The sequence below is a fragment of the Tursiops truncatus genome, chromosome 8 (assembly GCF_011762595.2).
Source record: "Tursiops truncatus isolate mTurTru1 chromosome 8, mTurTru1.mat.Y, whole genome shotgun sequence".
In the NCBI taxonomy this organism is placed as follows: domain Eukaryota; kingdom Metazoa; phylum Chordata; class Mammalia; order Artiodactyla; family Delphinidae; genus Tursiops; species Tursiops truncatus.
The window spans coordinates 61,974,870-61,992,884 of NC_047041.1; the positions used below are offsets into that span (position 1 = coordinate 61,974,870).

The following is an 18,015-nucleotide window of genomic DNA, read 5'->3' on the forward strand; positions in this document are numbered from 1 at the left end:
GCTCACCACCCAGTTGGACAAGGATTAAGCTATCAGCCACAGCATTCTTAAGATGCTTTTCCCCCTACCTCTCCTTCAGACTTGCTGCCTGTATTTTAAAGAACAGGATGTGTTCATGCAATAAGAAGCAGAGAGCTGAGTTCTTCCCTAGAGAGAAAGCTCCCCAATCTACTCTTCCCCACCCTGTGTCTTAACGATGTTGGAGTCTGGGGGTGAGAAGACCATGAAGCATGTTCAACCATCTCCACTCAAAAAACACTCCAGGACACAATTACTGGTAAAGAAAAGTGCTATCTTTTAATTTGTTCTAGAATGTGTAGGTCCTATTAAGATCAGTGACACTTCCCCTTATCATGTTCCTCCCTCATGCCCCCAACCACTTTCGATCCAATGGCCACTTCTAGAAAAGGCCTAGGAGGAACTCACCCTACATAGCCAACGAAGGGGTGCAGTTTGAGGAATGGGTATATGGCTCCAGAAGCAGCACCAGCTACTAAAGACTTTCCTCAAAGCAGCTCATTTTGGCCTGTGAGTCCCTTTGCCCTGCCTTGGTCAAGACTCCCTAGCTGTGAACTGCTCCAGTGTTCCCTTGTTCCCTGTGTGGCCTGAGCTTTAGAATTAGAATCACCATTACCATCTTTAGAGCTGTAGAGCCTCTGAGAGAGCACTGTTTTCACCATCCTTCCTCCCCACAACTTTATAGATGGGGAAACTGTACCCAAGGTCACACGGTCCACAACTGTCAGAGCCAAAATTTTGATGTTCAGCATCTCAAATCAGATATCTTTCTACCATACCCTCCTGCCTCCAAGAAAACAACCGGCATCTGCTTCTAGCTCCAGGAACAACTGGAGCAAGCAGGTGGTGGTGACCAGAACAGACGGGAAAGACCCGGCTAAAGGGGCCAGGCTGACCCCAGCTGAACCCCAAGCAAGTGATGAATCACAGCACTGCCCAGTTTCCCTCCGTCAGAATGTTATCAGTGGCAGACACCCACTCCTGCCAGGATTCTCCTCCTGGCTAGCAGAACTGAACCATGCATGGAAACATGCTTACCGAGATTCCAAGACCTTAGCGACCAAGGCAGGCTCTAACTGGCATGAGGATCCTGGTGATGAGCTGCCCACCAGCTGGGTAATCCAGCTTACCAAATTCCTTCTTGGTAAGATCCAATCCACATTCTTGGGCTGATTTATATAGGGCCTCTTAGCAAACATGGCTAAAATCTGTCTCTGTGCTGCACTGGGAGAGACGGACAGAAAGAATCACAGATGGTGTCCTCCCAGCAGAGCTCATACACATGCTTGGCATGAGGAGAACTGAGTCCAGGAGAAGAAATGAACTCAAAGAGAACAGGCAGACACAGAGGGCAGGGAGCAGGGGCAGCTGTGCTCCCTCCTGCCTATCCTACTCCTGAAGAGGAGAGACCACAGAAAGCTGCAGATGTGTCCCCCTGTCAGTATTTCAAGGAAGGCTCAGCCTGTGTGGCTGAAAGGTAAGAGGAATCCAGAGAATTGTGGAGTCATGAAAGCCAGGTGAAGAGGGTTTTTCAAACAGCAAGTGGCAGACGATGTGAAATGCTGTAGAGAGTTCAAGACAGTTGAGGACAGAAAGGTATTCATTTGATTTGGCAACTGGGTGGTCACTGGTGACTTTTATGAAAATCTATAGAGGATTGGAAAGTGATGAAGAAGAAATCAATGAACAGATTTTTTTTTTTAAAGAAACTTGGCTATTGAGGAAAAAACTGTAAGTGCAACAGACTCTAAGAAATTCTGTTTTAATCTTGGGGAGAACTTTGTTTGTTTGTAAGCTACGTGGAGGTAACCAATGGAGAGGGAGTTTGAAGACCCTGGAAAATGGGAGCTGTGGGATATGCAATGGAGCAAAGTCTCGGAAGACATAGAGCAGGATTCAAGAATAGAGCACCAAACAGGAGCAACTGGAAAGGCGCTGAGGAGGGATACAGACACAGAGGGATGGGAGGGGGAGAGGAGCATACGGACAGCCAAGTTTTTGCTTTAGGGCCTCTCTTCTGTGAAGCGGGCAATGAGGCCAGTCATTTGCTGACAGCAAAGATGAAGGGCATGGATAGAAAGCAGAGTAGTAACAAGTCAGAGACACACCAATCAATACTGAGAGCCCAACTGAGACTGTCAACTCTGAATTTTTCATGCTTAGGAGCCCAGAAAAAGGGAGCAAAAAATAGGTTGATGCAGAAAATGGAGAATGGTTGATAGTTTCAGCAAGAGTTGGAGGAGATGAGGAAGTTCAGGATGCTGACAAAACCATCAGTGTGTCCTGGGCCATGGGTTTAGGCTCAGGAGAGGAAGAAGTCCAGTAGAAAGCTGAAAGACTGGGAGAACAGAAAGCTAAGGTCTTGGAACTGGGCTAAAGGAGCAAGCAATTTATTTAATAGCAGTGGAGGAGTGGGAGAAGAGGAAGCATAGGGGATGGTAATCCAAAAAGAGCAAAGTCTCAGTTCAGGAGTTCAGAAGAGAAGACTATAGGTGACACCATGGAGTGAGACAGAAAGCAGAGCAGAGCCCAGGAACAAACAAGGAGACGTGTAGGTCTTAGAGGCAAGGCAAAGACCTGTTGCCAGAAATGGGTACAGAGAGCCAGAGTCCGCCAGGGTTGATGGTAGGGTCTTCTGTGGAGCAGAGCCTACAGAGGATCTGGTGGCTGCTGTTAGGGAGGGGGTACCTGCAAAGACAGGCAGGGTGTGTAGTTGGCAATTGCTGGAAGTTAGGCAAGGCCAACCTACCCGTTTTCTAGAAGAGTGCACTAAAATCTCCTTTGCATCAACTGAAGCCACTCCATTCTTCTGTTTCTCAGTATACCCAAGAAACCCAATTCCTCTTCTAGGACTGCATTCTGTACCATAAGAATCCAGAATTCATTGTATTTCCATTTCATGACTTTGTCAATGACCAAAGGACTTAACTGACTCCACAATGGGGCCATTATGGGAATAAGTCAAAAACGGGATTAGCTCAAATGTTAGCAAAGAGCCAGTGAAGTCAGTCACTCAGCTAGTAGCCTTTTGTTCAACTTCTGAAACATCATGTTGTTTTCTGCATGCAAAAACAAAACCAAACCAGCAGTTAAAACACTGGTGCTAAGTACACAGGAAAAGCCAGGGAGAGAGCACTGTTGTGGGGTAACCAACGTAGGGATGGATGGTGGGCCGGGGCTTCACACCCTTGGAGGAAAGGACACCCTACCTCCCACCCCTCCCCCACTGCTCAGGTGCCTAAAGGGAGCTTCTCAGCATGCAGGGTCTCTGCAGTGGGAAGGGAATATGTGACTCTCTACCACATTACTAAGGTCCCCTGGCCCAGCAGGCTACACTCAAGCTGGGAACTTCACTGATAGAAGTGAAGCCAAGCACTTAACTACGTATTTTCCTTCATATTTGTGGTTTCTAGCTGGTCTTGGGGAAAGATGTCAGTTGGGTTTGAGCCTGTCATAGCCCTCACCCAGCTGCCCAACACAAAACACTGGTGAAGCTCATTCAAAGAAGGTGCGAAGGTGGGCCACACAAAGGAAAGATGACCAAGAGGAGGAATTAATGAGGTAATTACAGAGAGAACCTTGCCAAGCCAACTAAACAGAGAAAAAGATTTGAAAATTGAAAAGGAAGTGGTCAGAGCCCAAACCGTAAAGTCATGTGAGCTCCAAAGAGTAGAGGGTTACATGCAAAGATCGCCTGGCTACTGGATTATTCAAGACCTAGTTACCTCAAACTAGAAAACAGGATTATGGAAGTTCATCTGCTTAGGAGAGCTTGGCATGTGCTGGTGAAAGAATGGCAAGTCAGTGGGCACAGTCTGCTTTGAAGTGAAGATGCTCTCTCAGCCTGGGTGGAAAAGAAACGAGCAGTTCCATCCACTCACAAGGAGAGAAGAAATGTTTTCTCTGATCAAAATTATCCCATTAACAAGGGCGCTACAAATAAACTGCATCTCTTAGCAAAAGTAAAGCCATGACCTATGGCTCCCTTGAAATTAGCTAAGCCATGACAGGACCAGGGAGAGCCGTCCCCAGGCCAAGCCAACATCAGCAATAGGTTCCCTCTCAACCAAGCCCTTGCTCGTGAAGTGGCCTGACCCCCAGCACCTGCCTATGCCTTTTCCTCCCAAACACCTTGCACAGACCACACCAATCCATCCGAGATGCAGCCTGGAGCTCCACTCCCATGCCTGTGACCTCCAGAACACTTCTCTCTGCATTCTAGGAGAAATAAAGGCCTGAAGTTGCTTCAGGGTCACCAAAGGACACCAAAGAGCCTTCTCGCCTCTCAGTTTTCCCCTTTTCCACGCCAGATAGAACTTCCACGAATGCTTAGGTCTGGCTCCTGCTGGTCCCTCTGGCCTTCTCCAACCTCCAGCAAAAAAAGGGCTGCCAGCAGAGTCTTGGTTTTTTTTTGGGCAGTGGACAGCCTGAGGGCAGGCGAGTCAGAGGACTCACTTCTGATCTTTGGCTCTGTGAAGTGGAGAAGCTGAGAATTAGGATCTCTACGCAGGAGGAGAGACCCAGCAGAGAGAGCTGGTTGTGGGTCATTCTCCTTGGCCTGGAACCTCTGTATGTGAAGCAGACAGCAGCTTCCTCTAGTTTTCCCAAGCAGAACTCAGGGTCTGGACCTCTGAATGGACATAATGAAGGGGTGGCCGCCAACAATCACTTCTAAGAAGCAGGTTCTGACACCAAAGCAGTGGCACAGATGGCAGGCTCTGAAGTCAACATCTTCTTAAGCCTGCCAGTGAAATCGGAGCCTAAAGATGTAAGTGGTCTCTGCACAGCCACCCAGCCCCATCAAGAATGCCACACCATCCAGAGCTTCACAGCGGCCACCTAAGTCAGCATCAGGAAAGGGGGCATGAAAAACAAATACCCTGAAAACCGTTAGAACCCGAATAGGCACCAGTTGAGACCTATGGCCTCTAGAAGCCTCATTGCCCTGTGCAGGGCAGGTGCCTCTGTCCGAGCAGGCCAAACAAAGGCAAACAGTGACAGTCTTTGGCTGTGCTGGGCCAGGGATCACAGGCCTGCCATATGTCAGAACCTCTCTCCCTTCTTTTACCCTCTTCTGGGCCCAGGAGGAGTTCAGATATATACATTGCTCCTGAGCCCTGCACACTGAAAGGTGAGAAATGTCGGCCTTCCTCAGCAGAAAGAATTCACCAAGGAAGTTTGGTCCTTCCGAGCCTAACTGGGCTTGGTCTTGTCAAGTGGACCCTACACGACTGATCGTTCTAGTAATAGGGAACACCCCCCTCTTTGCTGTTTACTCTCTGTAGTGGATGCACTACGGCTCCCAAATAAACGCTGTAAGATGCAAACGGCAAAGAAGGGCACTACAAGCTCAACAAGACTTGTCTCACATCCACAATCCAAAGAGAATGAGCTGAAAGGTGGGGAGGAGTGGTCAACAGGACGGGGCGCCAGCTGCCGGAGTACTTGGTCTCCTTCCAGCCCTCACACCTGGGAGATGCTGTTGGCCAGGCGGAACGACACTCTTTTTGCTCTTTCATTCTCCTGAAAGAAGAAAAAAATATTTGGCATCAGAATGGCCCAGTGTAGGGTTTATCAATGTGAAAAGACCAACTGTCCAGACGGGGATTCCCCAGAGCCAAAGTGTTTTATTCCACCCCAGGAATGCAACAGCAAAACTCACTGAAGCCACTAAACACTGTGCGCCAAGTGCTGCAAACCACCGGGGATGGCTAGTCAGATCCTGGCACACAGTGGGAAGGCAATACGTTTCAGCAGAATTAAATAGCACTGAATCGACGTTTCAGGTCTGCACAGGTGAGACCAGACAAAAGGTCAGATTAGATGTCTTTCCTGCAAGCAAAACCTCTCCTTCCTTCTCTACACCAAGGGGCTGAAAAGACTCTCCCTTTCTCCCAAACCCAAGTTGAGATCAGGCACTGAGACCAGGTCCTTCTCTTCTTATGGGCATCACAGTGTGGGGTAATCACTGCACTGAGCTGGTCCTGCTGCACTGGTCCTGCTGCTAATTTTCTGGGTGACCCTGGGCAGGTACCCCCATGTCTCAGGGTTCTGAGCCTCAGTGGTCCTTGGAGCTGATGAGCCCTGCACTGCCTTGCCTTTGTCTGAGGCTTAGGGGTTGGAAATGAGGGCTCATTGTCACCACTCTCTTGTGCCACACGAGCAGCTTCACTTCAGGTTACTCTGTACATGCTGCGTGGGTGCCCCCTGCCAGCCCAATCACCCACCCACCTGCCTGCCAGCTGGTAGCACCTCCTTACCATATGTCGCCGCCGCCTCTTGGGCTGGATGCCCTCCTGCATGCAGTGGGGCCATGGAAAGCCCTGGGGAGTGGAATACCCACTCTCACTAGACACCTCTTCAGAGTCTGAGTCCTCCTGCCTTGGCTGAGCAAACCGTTTCTCCGGGTAGATCTCCTTCAACCAGCCCTCAAAGAACACTTCCAGGCAGCGGCCTGCCTCTGCAACCTCTGAGTCGGGCTGAAGGGGGAGGAGAGCAGTGATGGTCTGGCCCCCTTCCACCAGCCCATCTCTTCCTGGCCCCTCAAGAGCTATACAGAGAGCGCAAAGCCTGGCTGGGTCTCTGGGATGTCTGGAACTTTACATTTTCTCCTCAGGGCCCAGGATAACCAGTTTAGTATCAGCTCTTAAAGCAGACGTGACCCTGACAGTTACCCACAGATGGCCAGTCACTAGCAGCCCCCATATTCCTCCTGAGTCCACGCTGAGGCCCCGATGTGGGAAAGAGCTTATAAACATTCACTGCAGTAGGCCCCAGGAGGTCTGCTCCCAGCTCCTCCTGGCAGCCCAGGCCCGAACCAGACACTTCTGTCCAGCCATGACAGTCTTGGGGTCACTGGAAATAGGGGAGAGGGAAAACAGGGAAGACATACATAATTGAACTTAGCACAGTTCCAGAACATGAGGCGGACGTCTGATACCACCTCCTCCGGGGTGGTGTAGTGGGCTGGGTCCTTCTTTTGCAGCTTCCTCCGGATGATCGACAGGTCCATGGGTCTCTTGATAATCTGGTAGTAATGCCGGGCCTTGCAGGAGGAGAAGGGGAAGCAAATAGGAAGAGAGAAGTAGAGGAAAAAGCGAAGGATAAGAAGGAAGGAGAGATAGAGAATGAGTTGGAATGGAAATAATAGAACATAAGACAAAGGCAGCAAGAAGAAACGTGTGGAGGGAAAAGACAAAGAGAGAGGGAAAAGGAGGAGTGGTTTACATGTCAAGTCAGGTCTGACGCAGCAGCAGCTGTTGGTTGGGGGGCTGTAGTGGCCATGGCCCCCGGGTCCCCTACGCCATGCACAAATTACTCCTGCTTCCAGTGGCCACGCTCTGAGCCCACCCTGGGCACCGCCATGATCTGCTCCAGGCCCAGGGCGCTCTGAGCAGCAAGTCCAGTAGCCGGCAGAAGCAGCGAGGCTTTCCTTACCAGCGGGCTGACAGGCTCGTGGAAGGGCAGGCTGAGGCTGTTGCAGCACAAGGACAGTACCAGCTTCTCACACTTCTGCAGAAAGCAGAGTTGGCAACCGTGTTACTTTGTTCTGGCCCCACCTCAGTAAGGACTAACGATAGCGACCCTGATGGCTCTGTCCCACAGGGTACGAGTCGCTATACTAAGGCACAGTTCAGCCTCCCAGGCCAGAGGAAAACAGCTGGCAGAAGAAAAATCGTAGTGAGCCCCCATAGGCACAGCCCAAAAGACAGGTATCCAGAGAGGCCTCTCGCCTCCCCAGAAAAGACTCAGCTCCCATGGGCACAGGCAGGCTGCCCCAGAGACCCCTCCCTACCTTCTGGTCATACGCGCTCAGGCCAGGAGGGGCCCGCACTCCAGGCTGGTTATAGCGGGCGTTCTCGCAGTCGTACTCCATCTCAGGCTGGCTCAGGCTGCGGCACAAGGTACACACCCAATCTCCCCTGAAGAGGCAAGTGAGGCCAAGTTAGCCCTCAGCACATCGCCCAGAGCCCCCTCCCTTGTCCCACTACCCCAAGACAAGCTTGGGGGGTGGTGACATGAGAAACTGAGTCCCTAGCCCTGCCCTGTAGAGAACGGCTTCCTAGCCACAAGCTTGAAAGAAATTTAGTAACTCAGGATTTAGTGAATCCAGAAAACTAGGAGTTACAAGAGGCTGGGAGAGGGGTAGAGGGACAAATCTGGACAGGAGGAAGCTGGGAACAGAGGAGGAAGGGAAGCATCCACCTGTCTGTGTGCAGAAGACACACAGCTATAGCGCCACGAAGTCACAGACCCGTAATTCATGCAGGCCCAGAGAAGGGAGGAAGCCCACCTGAGGGAGCTCTGTGGGCCTGGCCTGCAGTTGGCATGACTCACCCTGGGAAGCTGAGCAAGGCTGGCAAGTGGCAGGAAAGGTGGTACACTTTGGGGCAGCGGTCACAGCACAGCAACTCTCCCCCGTTGAGGCACACAGCACAGAAATCCTCATTCTCTATTGGTACTGGGGGTCCCTTCTTGGCTCCAGGGGGTCGAGGAATGAGCCTGTGTTCTTCAGGAGATGCACTCTCCACTTCTGGTGGCCGCTGCCCAGCCAGAGATGTGACAGTGACCTTTCTACCCCCCAGGTTTGGGGCCTGGATGGCATCAGACAGGTGGTCCTGGCTGACCTTGGGGAAGAAGTGAGTCTGAGCAGTCAGGGCACGGCACCAAGTTGTGGAGGGAGGGAGAGGAAAGATGACAAGCCCTGGGTACCAACTTATTCCAGGACCCCAAGACAGCCAAGCCCCTGGAACACCAGGACAGCTCACTCCTAGTGCGCAGCTCACAGACCACTTGTAGCAGGGTACAAGGTCTGGCCAAGCTACAGCCCCATTCAGAGACTCAGAACAATGCCAGAGCCAGAATTCTCCCAGTAGCAGAGAGGAAAGAGAGGCTCCTAGGCTGGGGCAAGGTTCAAGGAGAAGGCAGAGAAAAGTGGTACCTTAATGGACATGCTGGAGGACTCAGTACCACATTCAATGATCAGCAGGAAGCTCCCATCCTGCTCATTCTTCTGTGGCTTCAGCTTGAACACAGGCATCTCTCCTGAGGAGGCAGCACAGATCTTGAGCCGCTCCAGTCGCACATAGGGAATCTTGGGCTCACTATTGAAGGGTCTAGGGCAAGAACGACATCCCTGGGTCTCGGTGGGAGCCTCCTCTGGCCCCAACCTCTAAGTCAGGCTCATCCATGATCCTACAACTGAATTGCTGCTCAAGATCTCCTCAGTCCAACCCTCTACAGGCCCCTATTCCACCCTGCTACCAGCTCTGCCTGGCCGGGTCCTGCCAACCTCTGGGAGCCCTTTGATCAAAGAAGGGGGGTCCCCGAAGAGGGAGGACTGCACACAGACTGTGTGCCTCACGCCGCAGGAGCCAGGACATCCTCCCACAACCATCCCAGACGCCCAACCACACACCCGACCCCAGGGTCTGGGGGTTGAAGAAGACAGCTGCAGGCAAACGTCTGCTTCTAGTTAAGTCATCAAGGATGCTCACTTCCTGTGCCAACCTCCCAGGACATGAGGTTGGAGGGTGAGAGAGGGAGGGTGGGCCCAGCGTCTGTTACCTGATGCTCTGGTTCCCTTTTGTACCCAGGTCTAGGGCTCCTTGTTCAAAATTCTCACACTCTAAGGCAAAAGACAAACAAATACACGTATGATAACACACCCTGTCACCCACACCTTCTACTCATATCTGCTACTCATGCTTTGGCCACACACCTGTCACACCATTGTTACCAACACTGTAATCACTGATAGTGGTGACAATCCTACCATATCTCCCCCTCCTGAGAGGGCAAGAAGGCCACTTTCTTTTAAAAAGATAAACACAGGTAACACTCAGAGGCTGCCTGGGGGTGAGGGCTCGGTCAGGTGCCAAGGGGCCAGCTTCTCACCTTCAAAATGAGCTCAGGAATCACTTGTTCCCCATACATACACTGGTGTCACCTGCTCTAAGGAGTCATTCTGTCCAACCCCTGCCTTTTCAGCACAGCCTGAGAATCCAGCTCACCCTCCAGGGGCAAGAGGCTCCCAGGAACCCTCCCCTGAGAAGTGCAGTCTGTGGCGATGGGCAGGGAGCAGTGTGGGGAAAGAGGAGGACACTAGCATTTACTGAGCGCCCACTCGGCACCAGGCACTGTCCTGAGCACTTTCCACGGGCAAGCAGGGTTCAAAAATTTAAGTGCTTAAAATTCGGGGTTACATTATTGTGTAGTTAAGAAGAACCAGTATGAGGAAAAAAACAGAAAGATTGCTTCATTTTCATCTATTAATTATGTAGGAAATAGACTGATCATTACAGACTAAACATTTATGAATCATACACTGAAATGAGAAGGCCCCCAATGCTCACTAGGCAGTTGCTACTTCCCAACTCCCTCACTTTCTCCAGAAGGAAGGAGCCTTAGCCTAGCCGCATTTGAGAAGGGGTGTGGGTAGCTCAGAAGAGAATCAGAGCCAACCTCCACCAGTCCACATTCCCTTTACTGTGAGGCACAAATCTACATTAATGCCAGGTGCAAGGCAAATTCTTGTTACTACAGAGTAAGTCATCAAATGATTTCACTGTAGTTATTTGTCCCAATAGCCTATGAAGTAGCTATGATTAGCCCCATTTACAGAGAAAGAAACTAACTCAGAAAGGTTAGGTTCAAACCTTGCCCAGGTTCAAACATAAAGAGATAGAGCAGGTCTGCTAACTTAGATCTATCACACTCCAAAGTCCAACATGCTCTTTCCCCTAAAATATTTTGCCAAGGCTAGCCCTTCTGGAATGTGCTTTTCCTGCTTCCCTTTACCTATAACCCAGACCCCCGAAATTCTGCATGGGGAATTTTACAAGGAGGCTGATTTCTGGCCATGCCTGGATCAGTCATGGCTACAGTGAGGGAAACAGAACAGACATCAATAAGTCAGTTCTGGGGGAGAAGTGAATTTAGCCCGAGAGAAACACTGCTCCCTCAGGCTCAGAGCAGCTCTGCTGACCTCTGTCTCACGGCAGTGCTGAGCCCATCTGCTCAAGCGTGTGGTCAGCACGAAAGGCAGGCTGCTGAGTCTCACCTTCTGGGCTCCGGTACTGCTGCAGGGCCACGGATTTGCTGACCACTGGGACCAGTGCAGGTTTTTTCACAGAGAGGTTAATTGGCTCCTCCAGTTCTGAGGGGATAGCCAAATCCTTGGAAGTGTCCGGACCAGGGGCTGTGGGGCCTTGTCCCAGAGAGTCAGTGAAGCGGGTAGAATCCTCACTTTCCATCTTTCAAAAGTGAAAGGCCAACAAGAATCAAAGAAATCAGACGTTTTTCCTGTTGGTGGTCACAGAGCTGTTAAGCTAAGGCCAGAATAAAGCCTTCAGGGGCTACCCTTTTGCCCAGCGATGAGCAGAGGAAGTTGAATGGCATCTCCCCAAGACCTACCTTACACAAGGCATTCCCCAGGGAGGGGTCAGCCCCATCCCCAGGGCGCAGGCTCCCTGCATTTCGGCCAGAGCCAGGACTGCAGCTGGATCCGGTTTCCGACTGCATGTTAGAAGCCGGAGGCACGCTCTGCAAAGGACAAGTTGCCAGGCTTGGTACAGTGTGGGTGGGACCAGACATCAGGCTGGGCCCAGTCTGAGAGTGATCATTTGCCAGGCTTGTGATGGCCTGGGAGGGATCACTCATCAGGTTGGGCATGCAGTGGGGTGTGCCACACACAAGGTTGGGCATGGTCGGCAGGTGACTGGCTGTCAGGCTGGGCATAGCCTGGTTCTGACCGCCCACCAGGCTGGACACTGTTGGTGAGGGGCCACTCAGCAGGCTTGGTACCACCTGGGGTGGGGCAGCTGTCAGGCTGCTCGCACTCTGGATCTGTGGCTCTAAGGTCCTCGCCAGCCTGGTAGATGACAGTTCCATCTCCAGTGTGTTGGAAAAGCCCATGATGCTCACAGAAGTGGAGTGCTGCAGGAGCGAAGAAGACAGGGGACAGTCAGGCTGTTAGCTAGGAATGGTGGGAGGGAGAGGACAGATGCAGCCCACAAGAGTTCCATGCTCAGATCTCACTCTGCCTCAGAGTCTCATAGCTGCAGGGAACGCAGACAGCACAAGAAGTCCTATTTCCATTGCCCTACACCAAGGAGGTTGGTGGGCTATGACACAGAGGCAGGCACGGCTGAGGACACTAGTGTGCATGCATGTGTGCATGTGTGTGTGTGTGTGTGTGTGTGTGTGTGTGTGAGAAAGAGAGAGAGACAGACTGACAGACAAAGAGAGGGAGAGAGAGAGGGACAGCCTACCACCTGACCTGAGGGTGGTACACACTCACACGTACACACACACACTATCAGCCACATCCTTCACCCCCTTTCCAGTACCTAAGCAAAGGGTCAGACTGTAGGACTACCCTCCCACTTCACATTCCCCTCTGACTACAGCACTAGTGGCCTCTCTTCCCTTCTCGGGGTCCTACAGGATAGTTTCTGCTACATAAAAATGGGAGGAAGTTCAGAAGGCTCAAACCCTGATCTGCTGCAGACATTCTCTGAGATAGTGCCAAGGCTTGGGGAGCCCCAGTCAGTCCTGGGTAACCTGGGTCAAACTCCAGAGCCTTCTCACAGCCTTGTTCAGATCAACTCCAGCACCACCAGCATCAGATTGAAGACTTTGACCAAGAGATGTGAAGGTCTTTTCTAGCCCTGCTATACCTGCCAAAGACATTCTAAACCAGATGCAAAGAACATCAGAGCAGCTAAATCTTAATATGGACGATCTGGACAATCATTGGATGAGGCAATAATATTCCAACCCCCATAATTCCTTTCTCGTTTCTAACTGCTTGGTGACCTAGGCAGAAGAGACTTAAAAGCTTGATAAAAAGAAGTTAAAGACATAGATACTGCACTGAATCCATTTCAGTTTTTCATGTTGGAGAAAGAGATTTGATGGAGGGGAGACGGTGGGAAGACCTGTTCTAAATGCAACATTCAGGAATTTAAAAGTTTGATATCTTTGCCTTTTTTTAAGACAAAAGATATAATAATTTGACATCTTTTGAAAATCGAAGGGGAAACAAGGAGTAAATATCTCTAAGTTTCCAAAATCAGTGTCATAAACCTGTCATTCTTTTTCCCATGAATAAGACATTCAGATTTCCACAGGAAAAGAAATACTTCAAATACCCTCTCAAGTTTCCATATTAAGTTAGTAAAGCTAATTAACAGTGAAGAAAAGACTGTCCTCACATCAGTGAATGTCACCCTAGTCACCCAGTTCTTCAAGCTGAATCCTAGGAGGAAGACAACAGTAGAGCATCCTTCCTCCCTCACCCAAGCTAATACCAGACCTCATCAATTCCACCCCTTAAACATCTCTCAAATATTCCCACTATTCCTCTCTGCTGTTGGTGTCCTAGCCTGGGTTGCACATTCATATTTTTCCAGACTACAGTAGTGGTCTCCTCAGTGGAGAAATAGTTTCAAAACACAAATCTGAGCACATCAGTGCTCTGCATAAAACTGTACTGCACTCCACTGAGAAAGTGCTCAACAAGGCTCCTAAGGCCTTGATGACCTCTTCCCTGTCCTGCTTTGCAGCCACAGTCCATACAACAGCTCTCTCCTCATTCTCTGAACTCCAGCCACTCAGACAATTTTTCAGTTCCTGAAACATGCAACCTCTCTCTTCAGACAGACCGCTTCTTCTGCATGGAACATTCTCCTAGCCCTGCCCCTGTTCCACTTACCTTCTGAATTCAGCTCACCCGTGAATTTTCGCTCTAACCCAGACCAGCTCCCCATTTTATGCTCTCATAACTCCTGGACCTTATTCTCATAGCCCAATCTGTGATACCATTTGGTTAATATCTATTTCTCCTACTAAACTGTAAACTCCATTAGAGTGTGGACTTTGTCTGTTTTGCTTATCCACTGTATTTCTAGACGCAAGAGCAGTGCTTGGCTGAATAAATGAATTAATGAGCTATTCACTAAGCTCAAAATGGATTAAAGACCTAAATGTAAGGCCAGAAACTATCAAACTCTTAGAGGAAAACATAGGCAGAACACTCTATGACATAAATCACAGCAAGATCCTTTTTGACCCACCTCCTAGAGAAATGGAAATAAAAACAAAAATAAACAAATGGGACCTAATGAGCTTTTGCACAGCAAAGGAGCTTTTGCACAGCAAAGGAAACCATAAACAAGACCAAAAGACAACCCTCAGAATGAGAGAAACTATTTGCAAATGAAGCAACTGACAAAGGATTAATCTCCAAACTTTACAAGCAGCTCATGCAGCTCAATAACAAAAAAACAAACAATCCAATCCAAAAATGGGCAGAAGACCTAAATAGACATTTCTCCAAAGAAGATATACAGATTGACAACAAACACATGAAAGGATACTCAACATCACTAATCATTAGAGAAATGCAAATCAAAACTACAATGAGATATCATCTCACACCGGTCAGAACGGCCATCATCAAAAAATCTAGAAACAGTAAATGCTGGAGAGGGTGTGGAGAAAAGGGAACCCTCTTGCACTGCTGGTGGGAATGTAAATTGGTACAGCCACTATGGAGGACAGTATGGAGGTTCCTTAAAAAACTAAAAATAGAACTACCATATGACCCGGCAATCCTACTACTGGGCATATACCCTGAGAAAACCATAATTCAAAAAGAGTCATGTACCCCAGTGTTCATTGCAGCTCTATTTACAATAGCCAGGAGATGGAAGTAACCTAAGTGTCCATCATCGGATGAATGGATAAAGAAGATGTGGCACATATATACAATGGAATATTACTCAGCCATATAAAGAAACAAAATTGGGTTATTTGTAGTGAGGTGGATGGACCTAGAGTCTGTCATACAGAGTGAAGTAAGTCAGAAAGAGAAAGACAAATACCGTATGCTAACACATATATATGGAATCTAAGAAAAAAAAAATGTCATGAAGAACCTAGGGGTAAGACGGGAATAAAGACACAGACCTACTACAGCATGGACTTGAGGATATGGGGAGGGCGAAGGGTAAGCTGTGACAAAGTGAGAGAGTGGCATGGACATATAGACACTACCAAACGTAAGGTAGATAGCTAGTGGGAAGCAGCCGCATAGCACAGGGAGATCAGCTTGGTGCTTTGTGACCACCTAGAGGGGTGGAATAGGGAGGGTGGGAGGGAAGGAGACACAAGAGGGAAGAGATATGGGAACATATGTATAACTGATTCACTTTGTTATAAAGCAGAAACTAACACACCATTGTAAAGCAATTATACTCCAATAAAGATGTTAAAAAAAAAATGAGCTATTCACAATTTTTTTAAAACAACAATGCATGACTGTTTATTCCACAAATTGTAAGCCAAATGAATAGCAGCTTAGTCCTACTAACAACTAAGTCTATAAGTTTCTCTAAAATAATACCTATTTTTAAAATAATTAGTTAATTAATTTATTTATTTATTTTTGGCTGTGTTGGGTCTTCGTTGCTGCACACGGGCTTTCTCTAGTTGCAGCGAGTGGGGGCTACCCTTTGTTGTGGTGCATGGGCTTCTCATTGCAGTGGCTTCTCTTGTTGCAGAGCACGGGCTCTAGGCACGTGGGCTTCAGTAGTTGTGGTGCGCAGGCTCTAGAACACAGGTTCAGTAGTTGTAGCGCACAGGGTCAGCTGCTCCGCGGCATGTGTGGTCCTCCGGGACCAGGGCTGGAACCTGTGTCCCCTGCATTGGCAGGCGGACTCCCAACCACTGCGCCACCAGGGAAGTACCTGCCTATTTTTATATAGCTAAAATTTATTGAGAATTTATTATACACAAGGCAATTTGCTAAGTGTTTTACATATATTTCCTCACTTAATCCTCACAACAAACATTAAAGGGTTGTGAAGGTTAAAAGAAATAATCCATGTAAACATTTAGAGGCAGTAGGTACTCAATAAATCCCAGCTGCTGTTGCTGCTATTATTGTTATTGCTATTATTGTCGTAGCCCTAATTTTATACCTGAGAAAAAATGAAGCTCAGAAGGGCATCTGCAGTTTTTTATGTTATTGAAAACATAATTTTATAAATCTCCATTTCTCTTTGTTTGTGTTCATGAACTTGCATCCAGGGACCTTACTAAAGTCACTCTGGCATTTTCTGTGCATATAAATTATGTCGCCTGTGACTACTGAGTTTTATTTCTCCCTTTGCTTACATTTGGTTTTCTTGCCTTACTCCACTAGCTAAGACTTCCAGTATGAGGTTGAATAGAAGTAGTGACAGTAGCCATCCTACTCTCATTCTTAATCTCAGGGGGATCCTTTCACTATTCGCCACTAAGTACGATATTTGACATAGGATTTTATAGATTTAGAATCCAGATCTCTGGCACCAAAGCCACACTCTTCATTCTGGTCTGCTTGCCTCTGCCCCCTCTCTGTGCTCACCCCCTTCCCTGATCTCTCCCACATTCTGTTCTTCCATCTCTTTGTCCTTCCTTCACCTGCCCTTTGTCTCTCTTGACCTTTTCTCTCTTCTTCTCCTCTCTTTTTCTTTCTTCTCATCTCTTTTTCTTCTCCCCCAACGCTTTCCCCTTATTATTTGTTTAACTGCTTTAATAACGCTTATATTTTCTATTCTTAATTTTTAGTTTTAAAAGTAGATGAGCTAAATACCCTTTATTTCTCCAAAGAAAAGTTTGCTTTTTATATGCTTCTTGGTATTTCAATGGTCTTCAATAAAAAGCCTTCAATTTGCTGTATAGTCTAAGTCCCAAGATAAGAAAGGTGAGGAGAAAAAGCAATGGGGGGGAATGCTCAAACCAAATGGAATAAAGTAGGCATAGAGCCCAGCTTAAGGGACTGAGGCCAGAGGCCAAGGGCCATCTCAAACATGCCCTGGCCTGCATCCCTTGGCGTCGTCTTGTTGTCCTGGTAATGCACTAACATAGCTCTCTAATATACTGTATTTCCTTATCTTTGGATAAGAATAACCAACGATCATTGTATTCCCTTTTGTAATATAGGACTGTCTAATCCTTTGAGCTGGACTCTTTCACCTTGTCCCTATCTGACATGTATATTTAATGCAGTCATCTCATCTACATAGATGACTCTCAGTGAGGTCCTTGGTGCCAAGCAGTAAGAGCACCAAAATCCCTCTGGGACCATTCTGAGTAATAATAGTCAGATGCTGTATGTCACAAGACATGCACAAGATTAAATCCCCAAACACAAAACTTTCCAGATTAGGGGTAGAGATCACATTTGTATGATACCGACTCCCCTTTCCTGATCACTTATTGCACATCATGAAATGTGAGTTAATACAGTGATAGAGAAGAGAGGGCATGCAGATTGAGCCATGGAAGAATTGTAGAAACTCTGTTGCAGCTTATTTTGAGTTGCGCCTGCTGGACCTGCTCCCACAACACCTAGCAGACGGCATGAGGTCGGTAACATGTCCTAAGATACTGAAGACTAGACTGGTCTCTTTCCTGTCCATATCTACAGCCAATCTCAAGGAGGCCAAGGCTATCAGTAAGTGGTGTAAAGAAAGCTCTGGTAACAGTAACAAGAACCTGGGAAACATCTATAGGGAAATTCTGAGAAGGGACTCAGAGAGACTGCTATGAGGAAGCCGGCCCCAGTCCCATATCTATAGGCTATGCAAATACAGTGGCATTTCTGGAACCCATTATGCTGTGTGTTAGTTATTTCGGATACTTCATCTGGCTCTCTGGAGTGAAGAGCTACAAAATACTAAAACAAAAGGTCCTTATTTCATGTACAGGAAGAAAGAGACGAGTTGAGACCCTCCATCCTACCCTGCTACAAGGTGAGTAGGGGCAAGGGGAGGGCCAACTTTCAGGGCCAGGAAAGCAGGCTGAGTCTCTAGGGCCTGTAAGGAAGAGTCTTCTTGAGACCATACTAGGGTTGGAGAAGGACTTGGGAATGTGACCAAGTTGTCTGACATTTGGTGCCTCACACACAGGAGGAGCTCATATGTCAATGGAGATGATGCCACCTGC

The 18,015-nt window shown here is 48.4% G+C and overlaps 1 protein-coding gene across 5 annotated transcripts in view; it reads right to left on the reverse strand.

Annotated features, from left to right (window-relative positions):
* Nucleotides 1-271: 271 nt before the first annotated feature.
* The window catches only part of TRIM66 (tripartite motif containing 66), a 61,145-nt gene continuing 43,401 nt past the window's right edge, over nt 272-18,015 (reverse strand). For 2 of the 5 annotated variants that reach the window (XM_073808572.1, XM_033862501.2), the window contains 11 exons: nt 11,434-11,955; nt 11,081-11,273; nt 9,586-9,646; nt 8,960-9,134; nt 8,356-8,645; nt 7,814-7,940; nt 7,456-7,530; nt 6,911-7,063; nt 6,279-6,497; nt 5,488-5,541; nt 272-3,077 (listed from right to left, as the gene is read on the reverse strand). In XM_073808572.1, coding sequence (XP_073664673.1) covers nt 3,066-3,077; nt 5,488-5,541; nt 6,279-6,497; nt 6,911-7,063; nt 7,456-7,530; nt 7,814-7,940; nt 8,356-8,645; nt 8,960-9,134; nt 9,586-9,646; nt 11,081-11,273; nt 11,434-11,955 — 1,881 coding nt within the window. In that variant the 3' untranslated portion in view covers nt 272-3,065. The other 3 variants (XM_073808573.1, XM_019947951.3, XM_019947953.3) reach the window with 3 other exon arrangements.